We start from the raw sequence: 16,977 nt of genomic DNA on the forward strand, positions 1-16,977 counted from the left end.
GCTCTCTGGGATGGGGTGTTGGGAAAGGAAAGTGGGGTCGGCTGAGGGGTGGCGCATGCTAATCATCCTGTCCAGAGGAGCCCCTGTGTTGGGCCTTGACCAGGTTCCCAAAAGGATGTCTGTCAGGGCTATTTTAAATGGCAGCCGGAGCTCCAAAGAGCTCACTGCCAGTTGAAGCACCTGTAAGGTTAGTCCTGATTGCCACTGTAGGTAGCTGGAGGTTGAGAGCCTCGGCCGCCATATGCAACACCACTGCATATGACGCTCGCTCCCAGGTAGCCACGGTAGGAGGAGACAACATGCCAAGGTCTGGAGAGGTATCCAAACCACTGGCTTCCCCCAGTTCCTCTCTCCAGTCCGGATCGTAACCTAACTGGTCGGTTAAAGGGTCTCCAGAACCCTTCCAGCCCTCATCACTCTCCTCTGGCTGCCAATCTGGTCTCATAGAGCCAGGGTAGAACAGGGGCACAAAAGTACCTGTCGGCGCCGGATCTGGCATCGCTCGACTCCGGTCCAGCTCCGTGTCGAGGTGGAGGCCAGGGTCAGCGTCGGCTGGGGAAACAGCTGTCACCGGTGGCAGACATGGTGCAGGTGAAATCGGCGCCGGAGGTGTCACAAGGTCGACCAGTGCTGATCCGGAGCCAGGCCTGGATCCTTGGGGACCCTGCGCTGATGAGGCAGGAGCCACAGACGTCGAAAGCCCAGGGCCCCTAGCCAAGTCCGCGGGGCCCAAAGGCACACCGGCAGAGTCAAGCTGCCCAAAGGCGGCATGCATCGCTTCGTAAAATTGACGAAGCTGAGCAGGGGTCACTTCGGGTCCCGGGAAGGGAGGGGAAACACAGTCAGCCCTTCGTGCTCCACATGCGGGGAGGGGCAACACGCGCATTCCTCGTCGCGTCGGCCGACGGACGGGGAGAAGTCGAAGGGCAGCGATACTTCCTCTGTGGAAACGGTGTAATATTTTACTTGGCATAAGCAACAGCCATTTTGTCTGTGGTGTCCATTTAAGTTTCCTTCATAATTCTTTCGTCTTTTTACTCTCCCTGTGCTATCTTTTAGTTGACTTACTGACTCGGCTTAAAGCAATGTACGTGCTGAGGAGTTGTAGCTGCCAAAGCACCTGGTCACAGATGTTAACTGTCAACTATTTACTGCTGCCATAAGCACTCCTGCTCCCCCTCCCACTTTGCTGACCAAGTGGTTATTTATCTGCCCTGGTTTGCTGAAACCAGTTTCTAAAAAAACTTGTTCTTCCCATTTTTGTTCACATGCTTACACTGCAGAAAACCTGTATAAAAGCCCTGTGTTCTGTGACTTCAGTGTACTACCTCAAGCAACACTGTGTGGATGTGGTCCCACTAATGAGTGATTAATAAACTTGTTATTTATTCCCAACTCCAGTGCTCAACTCTATTTTGTTGGTCTTTGAACCCATGGACAAAAAAAGGGTGACCCTGCACCAGTTTACCCCTAAAAAGGTACATTTCCACAGTTTGTGCCAAACGTGGGACCCCATTGGAGACGCAACCATCCGAAGGAGTGGTCTTGACGGAGGACTGAAATTTTTCTGAGGAAGCGCACTGCACGAGGAGACCTTTGTCTTTGCAGGCAGACGTGACTTTTCCGGTTTTCCCGATTTGACCCTCCAGGTGGTGGCCGGACTGAACTGGGGTTTTCTTTGGCACTATTTTGGAGTGACCATTGGGTCGACCGGAGATCAGCAGGTGGGAGTTGGAATCTTCTGTTTGGTAAGGTCACTAAAGCGGCACTCTTGATTTGTTAAGCCTGGGCTTTTTGTTTAAATTTGTTATTCAACCTTTGCAAAGTTTGAAGGGAGGTTATGTGGAGATTTTTCTCCTTTCAAAATATTTGGAGTAGTAATATTTTACTAATATTTGTATAACATGCCTGCTCTCAGCACACTCGGCAGGTGGTGCTGCTGCTCTGGAGGTACCAAAGAAAGTCTAGAACAAAGTCAGCCGGCTCCCCCAGAGGGGGCGCCAAAAATCGAGATATGCATGTCAAATATAGTATTTCTTCCATAATGTACGGTCGACTGAGGAACAAATACACAAAGAAAGATTCCGATCTACAGTGGCCAGTGAATGGGTCATTTGATCGTAAAAAGGTGCAATATATAGAGTAGTGTTTATTTAAAAGAAAAAGTAGATAGGATATGTTTGATTGTGTGCGTATGTGGGAGAAAAGTGCGAGAGAGAGCAAAAAGAGCATAAGCTATAGCAGAAAAACAATTTCTCAAAAAGCGCTAGAAATAAAAAAATAAAGAAAATAAGGTAAAAAATAGAAAAAGATAGGGAACGTTGATTAGAGGTAAATGGCCAGTATCCTATTAGGCGCCCTATGTATCCCATACTTACCAAACCTCAGGATGACTGCATCCTATTAGAACGCCCCCCACCCCCGTATAAATTTCCCCACTTCAAGTGCCCCTGTTGAGGTTTCTGACGACGAGCACTTGTCTTCAGACGACAAAGAACAAGATAAACAAGATGGGCGACAAACTCGCTCTACGTTGACTAAAGCAGAAAAAGATAAATTAAAAACCGCTGCTAGGGAGGAGGCTCATCGGGCTCACGCGGCATCGCTCATTGTAACTATGGTTCAACAGTGGAACAGTGCAGAGCAATTTTATTTTGTAACAAAATTTGTTTGGGAATTAATATTGGATTATAGACAAATTTCTCAGGCACTAGAGCCAGCTGATATAAATACTGATTACAAACGATTAACAGAGGGGATTTTTCCTTTTTCAAACCTATCTGACATGATTAGACGAGTAGTTAAAATATGAGACGTAACATTGCATTTACGAAAGGAACAAGAGTTTGCTAGAACACAGAGCGGTATAGAAGCAGTTCAATCTCAAGCACAAAATGTAGATGCTCCGGTGGAAGAGGCTGCACCCAGTAGTACTACAGTAGGAGTAGAGCTGATGTGATGGCTCTTAAAGCTGCTTTGCCCGACCCCCGGAAAAATCCTGCCGCCTTCTTTGAGGAGGTGGAAGGAGCCATTAGCTCCTGCACTATGACTTGGACAGATATTGATTTGATCTTTGGGCTTATTTTGCCTCCTGATATGTCGAGAACAATATGTAAAATAGATGACAATGTAGCATATGGTGATACCTGGGAACAAATAGATGCGGAAAGAGAGCCTGCACAGAAACCTCAGGAGATATTAGATCTTCCTAAAGCTATTGTGACTAAGTTAAGGACTCTCATACCCCCTAAGAAAATAGATTGGACTACGTTAATGTCCTGTAAACAGAAAAAACGGGAGTCAGTGTCTAACTTCTTTTCAAGGTTTGAGGAAACATTCCATGATTTTAGTGGTCAGTCATTGGCCGATGATCCAGGTAAGCATTTGCTTGTTGATAAATTTGTCGCTAATCTGTTACCGGAAATAACTAGTCGCTTAAAGGCCAGCGAGAGTTCTTGGACCACATCTTCCCCAGTTTCCCTTTTGACTATGGCCCAATATTATGAGTGGCAGAAACAGGAAGCAAAAGGCAGGGGGTGATAAGGAGTTAAAGACAAAATTTATGTTGGCTCAAATATATGGTCCACCGTTTAGGGGAGGTAGAAGAGGCGGACGTGCAATGTACACACTTGGAGCAACCCCAATCCCTCTAGCAAATTTGTCCCCTGATCAGTGTGCTTATTGTAAATGGACTGGGCATTGGCGTTTTGAGTGCCTTCTTTTGCGAGGTCAGCAGTATCAGCGGGGAAGGGGCAGAATGAGAGGACGCCCAGGGAATTCAGGAAACAGGGGAGGTATGGGAGCTCGTCCCAGGTTTGAGGCAGTTGAACAAGGACTGAATTACTCTAATACTTTTGATAAACTAAATCAATATCAAATATCTGATTATTCTGCTGATGACCTTGCGGATTCCGATTATGCATAGGGATGCCTAGGATGGGGTAAGAAACCAGTTGAGGTGCGAGTAGATCAAATGGGTCCTTATATTGACGCACACGTCTTGGGATCTACTGATCGTTTTCTGGTTGATACAGGGGCTACTCGTCGTGCTCTGTCTAAAAAACTGGTTCCAAGGGCTCCCCTGTCTGGCACAATGATAACGTTGATAGGACACCTACACCTAGCCCACTTTCACAGCCACTTGAATTCAGGCTTGATAAATTCACTGCAGCATGTCCATTTTTGTTTTCCCCTACCACACCTAACAATTTTGTGGGTATCAATATGCTTCAATATTTTCCTGCCACAATACGTTCTCCGGAAGGTGTGCGTGTTACTTTGAATGACAATTATCCAATGGTTGTGATAACTTGTCTTATCGATGTGGATGTTTCTCTGGCATCCTTACCCAGTACTTTGTGGGCTAAATCAGATACTGATGTGGGTCAAATGGTTTTTCCACCTGTACATATTCAAGTAAAGGAGGGTGTCTCATTGCCTCGACTGCCCCAATACAAAACATCCCAAGAAGGTGAAGAAGCATTAGCACATATTGTTGAATATTTGATTAAAGTGGGGGTAGTGGAAGAGGTCCCCCTATAATCCTTGCCATAGCCCTATACTTCCTATTTTGAAAAAAGGCACCGACAATAAAATCTACAGATTCATTATTGATTTGCGAGTAGTTAATAAAATTGTAGTGCCTCAATACCCAGTAGTTTCTGACATCACTACATTTCTCACTATGGTCCCTCCTATTGCCACTACATTTTCGGTGACCGATTTGAAGAATGCTTTCTTCTCAATACCCATTCACCCGGACAGTCGTTATTTGTTCGGGTTCACCCTGAAAAATGGATTTCACTTGGTTCTGTAGAGCTCCACAGGGCTATACAGAGTTCCCAGCATTTACAGTCAAGCTTTAAAAAGGCAGCTTGATTCCTTTCCTGTACCCAAAGAGATGGCTCTTATCCAATACATCGATGACATCTTGTTCGCTGCACATACCCCTGAGCAGTGTGAAGAATCAACACTTATTGCTATAATTTCTCTCCTCTCACAATCACAAAGTCTCACGCAAGAAATTGTAATTTTGTAGACAGCAGGTTACCTATTTAGGACACCTCCTGTCTAAGAAGGGACATGCACTTACACCAGACCGCATTCAGACTATTTTAGATACTCCCGTGCCCCGTACTCAGAAGGATGTTCGTGCACCGATTGGCCTCACTTTTAGTAGGCAGTGGATCCTTAGTTTTTCACACATTATTAAACCTTTGTTGGTTCTTTTGACTAAAGACAATCCGATGCCCCTCCCATGGATTACTGAATGTCAGAATGCCTTCCAACAGTTATGCCAAGCTCTTTGCTCTGCACCAGTATTAGGAACTCCAGACTACACTGAGACTTTCACACTATGTCTGCAAGAGGGAAGGTTTTGCCTTCTCGGTTTTAACACAAACACATGGTGATAAGCAACGTCCTTGTGCCTATTTCTCAGCTGTTCTTGACCCAGTCGCCCGTGCACTGTCTGGATGTTTTCAAGCGGTGGCAGCAACAGCTGTATGAATACATCAGAGTGAAGGAAAAGTGTTGTCACATAAACTGATTGTGTTGGTACCCCATTCTGTTGATGCTTTGCTAAATCAAACAAAAAGACAGCATTTGACTAGTGCTCGCTTGACAGGATATGAATTGACACTTGGCTCCTCATATTACACTGAAAAGATGTTTGACACTTTATTTTTTTTACACTAAACCCTGCCACATCGTTGCCATTTCCATCTACTCAGCCAGTCACAAGAGTCACATGATTGTATATTCCTTACTGAAGAGCAAACAAAAGGCCGCATTGACCTACAAAATACATCTCTCTCAAGTGTTGATGGGGAGTTATGGGTTGACGGCTAGTCTCTAAAATTGCCTGATGGCATCAAATCTGCTGCCCTAGGCAAATACAACACTTCAGACAGTAGTTGAAACAGCTCGCATCCCACAGTAGTCAGCCCAAGCGGCCGAATTGATTGCACTAACGAGAGCGTGTGAGCTTAGTACAGACTTACTAGTTAACATTTTTACCGACAACCAGTACGCTTTCGGGGTGGCACACAATTTTGTCCTCTTATGAAAAGAAAGGGGCTTTCTCACCTCACATGGGAAACAAATAGTGCATGGAGAAGTAGTACATAATCTCCTTACTGCCCTAACCTATCCAAAGAACATGGCAATTGTTAAGTGTAAAACACAAGAAAGTGACTGATAAAATAGGAGCAGGTAATGCCTTTGCAGATCGCACAGCACGTGAAACCGCAATGCAGCAAAGTACCACATTCATGTATGTAGTGAAATCACAAGCTGAACATTGGCATGATGCCAGGCAAGAGGTGCTGGACATGCAACAATCTGCTTCCGATGATGAATTGGACCAATGGTCTAGGAGGGAGCACTGGATGATGAGGGCAGCTGGAGGAACAAAGATATGACCATGGTGCATCCTCAATGGCAAAACAACTTATGCAAGTTTGGGATCATCCTGATATTGCCGGCACTGCTAAAAAGATGGTCCAGTCTTGTTTGATCGGTCTTCAGTATAATCCTGGAAAGGGAACGCGAACTCCAACAGGAGGGATTGCAACATTAACTGCACCTTGTGAGGACCTGCAAATGGACTAAATTCAGTTTGAGCGCTGTACTAACTTAAAATACGTCTTAGTAGTGGTTTGAGCCTTCAGTAAATTGGTGGAGGCATAAGCTACGAAGGATAATACAGCTCTTGCGACAGCGAAAGTTCTCCTAAAAGAGTTCTTCCCTCGATTCGGCATTTGTCAGGTCTTATGGAGTGACAACGAACCTCATTTCATTGGGCAAGTTGTTGAATATGTCATGAAGGGGTTAGGGATTAAGCAGAAATTTCAGGCTGCTTTTCACCCACAATCAGCAGGCTTGGTGGAGCGTTACAACTCCACCCTGAAATTTAAATTGGCTAAAATACAGGCTTCCATGTCTTTGAAATGGCCTGATGCCCTGCCCCTAGCACTAGTTTCTATCAGATCAATACCACATACACTAACTGGCCTTACGCCATATTAGATTGTGTTTGGCAGGCCTATGAATATTTGGGGAACCCCTAAGCCTCACCCTATACATTCTGTACCCCATGTGTTGATGAGTGACTACTTGTCCCAGTAAACTGACAGCTTGTCTTGTATTTATCAGCAGGTGCGGGAAGCCCTTCCAGACAGGTCGCTGGGTGATGGCCATAATCTGCGGCCTGGCGCTTTTGTCTTGACTAAGTCGTTTCAACGGACCAGTTCCCTGGCATCCCGTTGGCGTTGCCCGGAACAAGTCCTCTTGGCTACCAGAACTGCAGTACGAGTGACCAACCAGATGATTGGGTGCATGCCACCCACTGTTGTGAAGTTCCACATGCCCTCGTGAGCCCAGCTGCGTTGACAGATCACCGCGACATCCTGGTCACCGAGGAGGACGAGCTGCGTCACCTGAAAGACCTGTGGAAGTCTTCCCGGGCCACATGATCCCTGGTACATCTAGATATCTGCTGTGGTCCAGGAAGAAAGACATTTCATCGCAGAAAGACTGTATGAGCTACTGTCCTGGGCGGTTGAAGACGGACTACAAAGGGGGGTAGCCTATTAGTGACTACTTGTCTCAACGTTAGTGAAGAAACCAACACCTGCACAGGACCTTAGGGCACCATCTGTTTTGCTGTTTACCGACGAAGTAAACATGCCTGAGGAGAAGAAATCGAATGCTGTAAAAATCTGTAGTAAAAGCACAATGTTCATCACTGGACTAACTTTGACTGCTGTTAACATTGCTGTAATAGTGTGAGTTGTAGAGGAAGTAGCTCCGGCTCGAAACTTACTGACTGCTACTACATTATTTATTTTACTCTTCCCTAGCATGAAAGAAAGCACCAAATGTCGTACCTTAACACTTTCATACAAATATTGCATCATACTCAATGCTACGAACACTACCAACTGCTGGGTATGCGGAATTATGCCAGCACATCAGAAGAAGGGAGGAACACCTTTCATTCCCTTGCCATTCTCGCATAATGGCTCCTGTAGAGCCTGGTTCGCACTGTTGTGGGCCTCTGAAATTGCTAGTATCACTCTAGCTGATGTAGGAGGACTTAATGCAAAGCTTAATAAAGTTTGTTACCCCGATGAGGAAGGGGACCCACAAGCCAAAGCCAAAGGAACTGTATGGGAAATGGAGGAGTATCGCAGAGAAAATTCCTCCGCTTGTTATGTTTTCCCCAACACTTGAACGGCCAAGGGTAATGGGCCTTTTGTTATTGCGGTTACTAGAGCCCAAGCAAATCTTTGTGTGAGCAGTTTTGGTAGTATCCCAGTGGGAAAAAGTGACTGTACCACAGTATTGTACATTACTGGAACGAACAATAGCAGTTTTCTATCCTCGCTCAACACATTTCATTTGTGGGAGTAAAGGCTATTATCTACCAATCGGATGGTCCGGACATGCTAAGTGTCCATCTTGCTTCCTCCTGTGTTCCTAGCACCTGCATCTTATCATAAAGATCAAAAACTATTTAATGACATTTCGTTGATCCGATTCAAAAGAACTATAAATAATGATGAAGTGGATCAAACTGACACTGCCTTACAGCAATATGTCGACTTTAATTTGGGACTCTTTCTTTGTTGGTGTGGCTTTGAATAGTAGTAAAATCAGGCGCTTAACCTGTGTAGTAGAGGCTGGGACTAATCAGAGAGCAATGGTGCTTGGAAATATTACAGAAGAACTTCAAATTACGAGAATTGTGACTTTGCAAAACCCATTGGTGCTTGACGTGGTTCTAGCTGATCGTGGTGGAGCATGATGCATAATCGGTAGTAGTTGTGTCTTTATACCTGACCACGCCCCTTCTGTTTGATGCCATTTCTAAAATGCATAAAATAGCCACTGAGATACATCAAGATTCAGGAACATGGACTTGGGCTGAACGGTTCTGGAGCGTATTTTCCATATGGGACTTAAAAATATTGTCAGCCTTATTTATAATTATTGCAATTCTCTTCTCTTGTTGTTTATGTATCCAATGCGGGCCATTGTCTACCATCTAAAACAAATGAGCAAAATGTAAATGCCCGTTTAGCAATAGACTGAAGTCAGTGATATGATGCTGATATACATGATATTTATCGTACCCCTTTTAAAGCATAAGAAAATGTCTTAGCTTCTGCCAAAAGGGCAGTCTGTGGAAAACATGTAATATTTTACTTGGCATAGGCGCCAGCCATTTTGGCTGTGGTGTCCATTTAAATTTCCTTCATAATTCTTTCATCTTTTCACTCTGCCTGTGCTATCTATTTTAGTTGACTTCCTGACGCAGCTAAAAGCAATGTACGTGCTGAGGGTTTGTAGTTGTCAGAGCACCTGGTCTCAGATGTTAGCTGTCAAATATCTATTGCCGCCATAAGCACTCCTGCTCCCCCTCCCACTTTGCTGACCAAGTGGTTATTCATCTGCCCTGGTTTGCTGAAACCTATTTTTTTTATTTTTTTTTATTTTAAACTTGGTCTTCCTATTTCTGTTCACATGCTTACAGTGCAGAAAACCTGTATAAAAGCCCTGTGTTCTGTGACTTCAGTGTACTACCTCAGGCAGCACTGAAGTGCTGTGTGGATGTGGTCCCACTCATGAGTGATTAATAAACTAGTTATTTATTCCCAACTCCAGTGCTGATCTCCATATTGTTGGTCTTTGAACACGTGGACAAAAGGGTGACCCTGCACCAGTGTACCCCTAAAAAGGTACATTTCCAAACTCGACTCCTTGTGCTTCGACTTACCTGACCCTGAGTGCGAAGACTTGGATGAAGAGTGATGATGGCTCCTCGACGGGTCCCTCGGCCTCCTACGCAACCGGGACCACGAACCGCACAGAGCAGACTGCCAGGCCTCGAAGTTTTCAGGACCGCTCCCTCAAAGACTTCAGATTCATGGTCCGACAGTCGGAGCACGACTTGGGGTCATGGTCAAGCTCCAGGCAGAAGAGGCACACGCAGTGCAGATCCTTCACAGACATCAGTCGGCTACAGTAACCGCATGCCTTGAAGCCGGGTGTCCCTCGTGCACCAGGAGTCGATGGACTCAAAAAAAAATTCTCCGGATCCAGTCTGACGCCTGGGGGTATTTCTAAGGTAAGGAATCTATAACTAACTGTTTCTTTCAGATCGATCTGAAAGGATTTAGTGGCCTTTAGGTAACCTGCTACTATTCGAGATAGAATAAGAAGGACCATGGAATGACTGAACATTAATATCCTTATTTGGGAAGGGCCATAATTAGCAATTTTAGTCTTGTCAAAGCAATACTGGAAAACCTTTTACATCCAAAGTAGTAATAAAGCTTCATCTGGCAAAGATGCATTTGGAACAAAAACAGAAAGTGACAACTTCATTTTCATGAAAAAACAATATCAGTTTTGGGAGGCACCTTACTTAGAATTAACTGTGTACTAATGTAGAAGGATCACTAACATAATTTGCATCACACCAACACAACTCCTGAACTGGTAGCAATTCAGAGTGTACATTCCATTAGCAAAGTTGTCTGATGAATGGATTGAGGGGTACATTCAAACAGACTAGACCATGTCTAACATGAAAAGCACAAGAATGCAGATGGCATCCTATTACTAGAAGCACTGTGGATTTGGAAGAGATTCGACTTACAGGACCTTTTTAGGAGCAAAATCTAAGCTACAGCTTTTTGCAAATCACTATCTTTAACTATATTTTTTTACATTCCACTGCTTAAAACACATCCTACTCCTGGGCCCAGACTCCATTTCTCGTCAGTTTGACCTAAACGCCATTCCTGCCTACTGATGTCCGGCCTGGCCATCTCTGAACCAGCTGCTATCAAAAATCATGTGGTCCATACTATCTTCAATACATGGAGGACACATCGATTACTATTAGGTGCGGATCGGGGCTCTCCCTTTGACTAAGTAAGTCTTTACCCCAACGGACGATTAAACTTAACTTCCAGGCATTAAATCATGTGGAAATCCTTTTACTCTTGATGCAGTGTGAGACAAGTGGTTACCACTCATGTACCTCAGTTGATCATTGCTTAAATGCTTGACAGGCTAAGACATTTGCGATTTAGAACGTACAGGATCAACTCACTAATTTATTGTACATGTGTTCATGTGTTACTGTTTTACCACGTGTGTTTGCAGTGTGACCAACTCCTTCAGCAGGCAGTGATGATGCACACCATGCTGCATGTTTTCCTTGTTCCTCTTTAAGACTTATTTTTGAGATTTTTATTTTGTCTAGTGTCAGTCTTTGTTTTATTGTGTTTCCCTACAGATTCCACACAAGAACCACAAATCGCAAGTTCAGTCAACTGCAATATGCACAATCTGTGAATATGAGCAAATGTCTTTTTGAATGGTTGGGTTACAAAGTTGCAAAATACAGAAATCTTGGATCTGATAAATTCCAGACCCCCCTTGGGCAACTAGGCAGAAAGAAGTTGACCAGAAAAATGCAGAAGTAAATCAACCTTTTCAGTATCAACCATTTTGCTAAATCATCTCCAAGGTACTCAACATAGTAAAGGCATACTTGAGACACCTAGGTGATTTTTTTGTTTGCACTGGATCCCCTTTTCCCAAAAACTATCAACTAAGTGCTACCTACCATGCAGGGTGCCCATTTGCCATTATATTTGATGACAAATGAGAACGCCTCAGAATGAAGAATAATACCTGGGTAGGTGTGCAAGGGCTCTCCTTATGATTTTTTTAAATGTGCTTCATCTGGTGGGCAGAGAAACTTAATATCGTATGTTGCACCACTAACTGAAAATTCTACTAGGTACACTGTACTTATATATATTAATAACGATGGCTCGTGTCCAGTAGCCAGGCATTTCAAACAAATGCATAATAACGATTTGCAATGTTTAAAATATTATGTAATAATGGCTATTCCCAAACCACACAGGGGAGGCGACAGGGACAAGATGTTAAGAAGAACGGAATCCAAGGTCATATTGGAATTTAGATAGCAAATTCCCTAACGGTTTAAATACCACAGAAGATCTGTACCATTTCTTATGAATGAGATTATACAAGTAACAACATGCTGTATCTTCAACTTATATTTTAGGTCTCTTCAGGGGAGACTTTGGGTGGTACATTTCATGCGGCTGGCCTCCTTGCAGCATAATTATTTTTAACCTACATATATTGCACATTTTCTTTCTTCCTATGGGGTCTTTAGGTAGCACTAGCACTTTATATTTCAACACTTATTTTAGTGGAAGATTGGTTTTCAATTAAGTCATCGTGCAGGGTTAATATATTGCAATGGATAATTACAATTCAGTATTAGAACTGCAAAACACAATTACACAAGTATTGGCCACAGACAGACGGCAGTACTTACAAAGGAGTTTCATTTCTTTGCGATGTAGGTACTAAATGAGTATCCAGCTACCTAGCGGTGTATGAATTGCTTTTTATGGTTTGTTAATGGAATTAGCCATTTTTGCACATGGAATTGTTTACAATGAGAAGCATAATTTGCACAAATATGTCTGTTGTGATACAATTTTGCGTAATTTTGCACATATTTATCAGATGCATTTAGGCAGCTATTATAAAATTAGCATTTTTGTACATTGACCCAAGTTCACAATACCAGGCACAATTTTGTTATATTGGGGACTAAGCAACATATAGCTTCCATTTACGCACATCGCTTGTGTCCCATTTCGATTCAGACAGTTTTAGAAATTCTGCATTAGTTGACTTTATATTTGCATTTATGCATTTAAGTTTTACAATGGTTTTATTCATTTTTGCCATTTGACGAAAAACGCAATGATGTTTTATTTTTAATATGTTTTAGAAAACAGACTAACCGATGTTCCACAAAGTGTATACCTGCATAGTATTTTATCTAGGTTCATTAATCACGTGATGTGCACTAAGCAAATTTAAAAAACATGGCGGGCGATATCCGATTGTCTGTGAGCAAGGACGTTCTGTCCGAAACGCGTCAGATTGCAGCTCTGAAATAAATATTTCATCTGTGCCTATTACCTAGGAGTCGTGTGGTCTCTGCTCGCCGGATAGCGCGGCAAGGCGCGAGGAAGTGCAGAGACGACGTTTTTGATAGAGATATATATATATATATATCCTGTTTTGCTGCTTACTTCGCTCCCCAATCTCCGAGATACAAAGCAGGCACAGGCCACGTTTCTTGTGCAAATTAGTTTATTCTGCTAGTCGGCCATGACGCGTTTCGGTCCCTCCTGGACCTTGAATATATATATATATATATATATATATATATATATATATATATATATATATATATATATATATATATATATATATATATATATATAAAAACCATAGGTTTCACACACGTTATAGTTAGGAATTAGCATTTAAAAAACCTTGCAAATTCACTGAAAAAACCATAGGTTTCACACATATTATAGTTAGCTGGACATTTTACTGATAAAAAACCAATGAAATTCCCCCGTTATAGTTAGTGCAGGCAACTATAACTCACGCGACCGCAATCCTCTGCTGATGACATATGTGTCTTTATGAAAAAAAAATATTTGTAATATATGTATAGCTAAAATTTAATGGAAGAAGACATGGGCAAATAAGTGTCTAAATACAGTATTAGCATCAGCAGAGGATTGCGGTCGCGTGAGTTATAGTTGCCTGCACTAACTATAACGGGGGAATTTAATTGGTTTTTTATCAGTAAAATGTCCAGCTAACTATAACATGTGTGAAACCTATGGTTTTTTCAGTGAATTTGCAAGGTTTTTTTAAATGCTAATTCCTAACTATAACGTGTGTGAAACCTACGGTTTTTTCAGTGAATTTGTACGTTTTTTTAAATGCTAAGTTACTTTACGCCATTCGTGGCGTGCGCGCCCAGTTAACGCAGTTCGTTCCGTGCGCGCACGGTGCGCTTCGCGCACCGTGCGCGCACAGTGAGCACGCGGTGCGCTTCGCGCACCGCGCGCCCACTTTACGCAGTTAGTGCCGTGCACACACGGTGGTCACGCGGTGCGCTGCGCACCGTGCGCACATGGAGGACATATTATGCGCTTCGTTGTGAAATGTAATCTTTTATATTTTCATTTGTAAGAGATATGCCATGCACAAATGATGTCCTTCGGGCACCATTTGCACATGGGGTGGGGATAGTGTGGATAGTTTTTTTTTTTTAATTAATTTTTACCGTACGCGTACGGTAAGCGTAATCGGCGATTTTTCGAAAATAAAAAATTTGAATTTTTGGCCTTGGGGGTTCTTTGGGGACACCATCATCAATGCTAGGTGGTTAGGAACTGAATACATTGCCCCTTTAGATGTTTTTTGCCTTTGTTTTTGCTGCCTCACTTAGAGTGCTAGAGAGAAAATGGCGGCCGCCGCTTCCTGGTTTCGATCGATTCGAATGTTTACTTAGATCTAACAGCCAATCAGAATCGCACTCGCGCACGGCACCGTACGCGTACGGTAAGCTTACCGTAAGCGCTCGGTAAGCGCACCGTAAGCTGCCACAGATATATATATTGATTTAAATGCTATTTTCTCAGGATCTACTGAACAGATTTACACCAAACCTACAAAAGGCACTTCCTTGACCTGAGGACTACCTCTCTGCCAAATTTCAAGTAACTCTGTTCAGCCGTTCGGGCTGTAGCTGTGTCTAAAGGTCCTATGGAAAAATGCATGGGAAAAACGCGTTTTGGGACCCCCCTTTTTTCTCAGCCCCCGCTTGACGAATCCCCCCGAGACTTTCAGGGTAGGAGCGGAGCGTAGCGCCCCACCTATTTTGAAAATTTCGCGAGGATTCGTCGACCGGCGCCAAAGTTATTCCAAATAGAATGTTGCGGATTTCCTATGGAAACAGGGTCCTAACTATAACTTATCTACTGGCGACCGCCAGTAGAATATATATATATATATATATATATATATATATATATATATATATATATATATATATATATATATAGACACACACACACACACACATATATCCACAAACTAATATATACACTTTTCGAAGATCGATCAATACATTTAGATAGATAAAACCAGATCAATAGGAGCTGCTCTCCACCTAAACTTGGTAATTAGCCAGAGTTCCTGGCTTCCTTTTTTTTTGCATAATTTAGGGGGCACTCTCAGCTTGAAAGGGTATTGTGTTGACTTATACAGGGTGCTTCTTGTGTCTGGACAAAGCTATACCTCTCTGATGAACTCCACCTACAGCAAAACATGTCAGGGGTTACTTTCATTCTTGCCAGGTTGGCGTGGACAGTATTTTACCAATCCAAAGCTGTAATACTGAGCCTGAAGTGGTAAAAAGCTTGTCATTTTTCAGCTCTGCATAGATGGCACTTGCTAATCAAATGCTTAAAGACTTGGCTGTAAAATGGCAAAAGGCTTTGTCATTCTCTAGCTCAGCATGAATGACATTGTGCTAACCCTATACTTAAAAGCTCTGCTACAGAAACAAATGTGAACAGATTCAGAGTGTCTGTGATATTGTAGGGTACTGAATGCAAAGGAGCTAATTCCCACCTAAACTTGGGAATTACCCAGAGTTCATGGACATACAATTAGGAGAATCTAGTCCCTGGTAATCCAGACCTTTAGTTATTTTGCTTCCCTACTACAGAGCTTCCTGTGAGATAGGGGTGAGTGAGTGTTGGGGTGGGCAAAAATCAAATCAGCCATATTTAAAGAATTCAGGGTTGGACTACCAAGGTGAGCAACTAGACTCTGGTGAAGTACCTTGCCCTATGATCCGAGATGAAAGGCTATTGTGCATGTCAATTGCCTGTTAGGATGTGAGGGAGATCTATCAACCAATATTGATGCTATTGTTTTAGTTTTAGCAGATGCATATTTTCAGTAAAAGGGGGAAATTGTTGGAAAAGTACAGGAAAAGTTTCTTTTGTGTTTTTACCAGCTTATCAAAAGATCAATTCCTTTCCATACATTTTACAGGTTTTGGGAAGCAAAACCTTGACAGTCTTTATCTGTTACAAAATGGCCAATTCAAAAAATGATTCCCAGAATGAGTCACAAACTGCCAAATCAGATGTTTTACTCACCATTGGAGGCTCAATTAGCAGGTTGTGGAAGGATTTTAATCTTGTTTTTATTGCTTCAAGTACGTTGTTGCTGACCAAAAAAGTTGAAGGGCTCATGCCCGGAGGGCACAGATCTATGTGACCCTCAAACCTACAACAAATCAGAATATAGAGAAAACTGCTTTAACATACTTAACACATCAACCAAGAACCAATTGAGTTAGTTACTCGACTATGTCAAAATATATTCACTGTATCAAAGGCATGCAGTTTTAGAAACAGTTTGGTGAAAGACCCCATAACATGAAATGCCTTCAGGAGGACAGCCATGACAGCAGTTTATCTGACGGCACAGAGTTCCCAGTTATTTGGTGGGTGGTACAATTATCTCTGCCACACTTAGATGCTGGGCCACCCATCAAATTATTAATCAGGCTCAAAGTCTTTAACACTATCTGATCAACTTGGATAACCAGCCACTATTATGAAACTGTGTGCTTAGCCATGTAGAAAAGTCGCAAACGGGCACTAAAGGAATGTTACTTAAAAATCCATTGCTCCTCCCATCTTTTTTGAAAATAGAATGTGAATGCAGTTCAGTTCAAAGTATTTGTTTTGCTCTGGCACAGAAAACTTGTAAACTTGTAAACCTCATACAACAAATTTAGAAATCCCCAATAGCTTTCCCTTCAAGCAGTAGTGTAAAAGCAAAAAAGATTGTCTATTTTTCTTAGTATTATTAACGAGTACCTGTTGAACAAATTACTTACCTCCGGTCATGCTTTATCTGGTAGAGAATATCTAGCCGCAGATTCCTTAACTTAGAATTACCCACAGTCTAGATCCGGAAATGTTTCGCGAGCAGTACCCCCGCGTACTGGGAGGTAGC

General features: G+C 42.8%; 1 protein-coding gene across 25 annotated transcripts in view; it reads right to left on the bottom strand.

The window, feature by feature from the left end:
- Nucleotides 1-16,977, bottom strand: part of PPP6R3 (protein phosphatase 6 regulatory subunit 3) — a 1,519,855-nt gene that overhangs the window by 968,220 nt on the left and 534,658 nt on the right. For all 25 annotated transcript variants that reach the window (XR_014978878.1, XR_014978880.1, XR_014978879.1 and 22 more), the window contains one exon: nt 16,110-16,239. Coding sequence is in view for 20 of the 25 variants with exons in the window: in XM_085644788.1 (XP_085500914.1) it covers nt 16,110-16,239 (130 nt within the window). In the remaining 5 variants the exon portion in view is untranslated. The remainder of the gene's footprint in view (nt 1-16,109; nt 16,240-16,977) is intronic.

The sequence above is a fragment of the Triturus cristatus genome, chromosome 3_1 (genome assembly GCF_964204655.1).
Source record: "Triturus cristatus chromosome 3_1, aTriCri1.1, whole genome shotgun sequence".
Classification (NCBI taxonomy): Eukaryota; Metazoa; Chordata; class Amphibia; order Caudata; family Salamandridae; genus Triturus; species Triturus cristatus.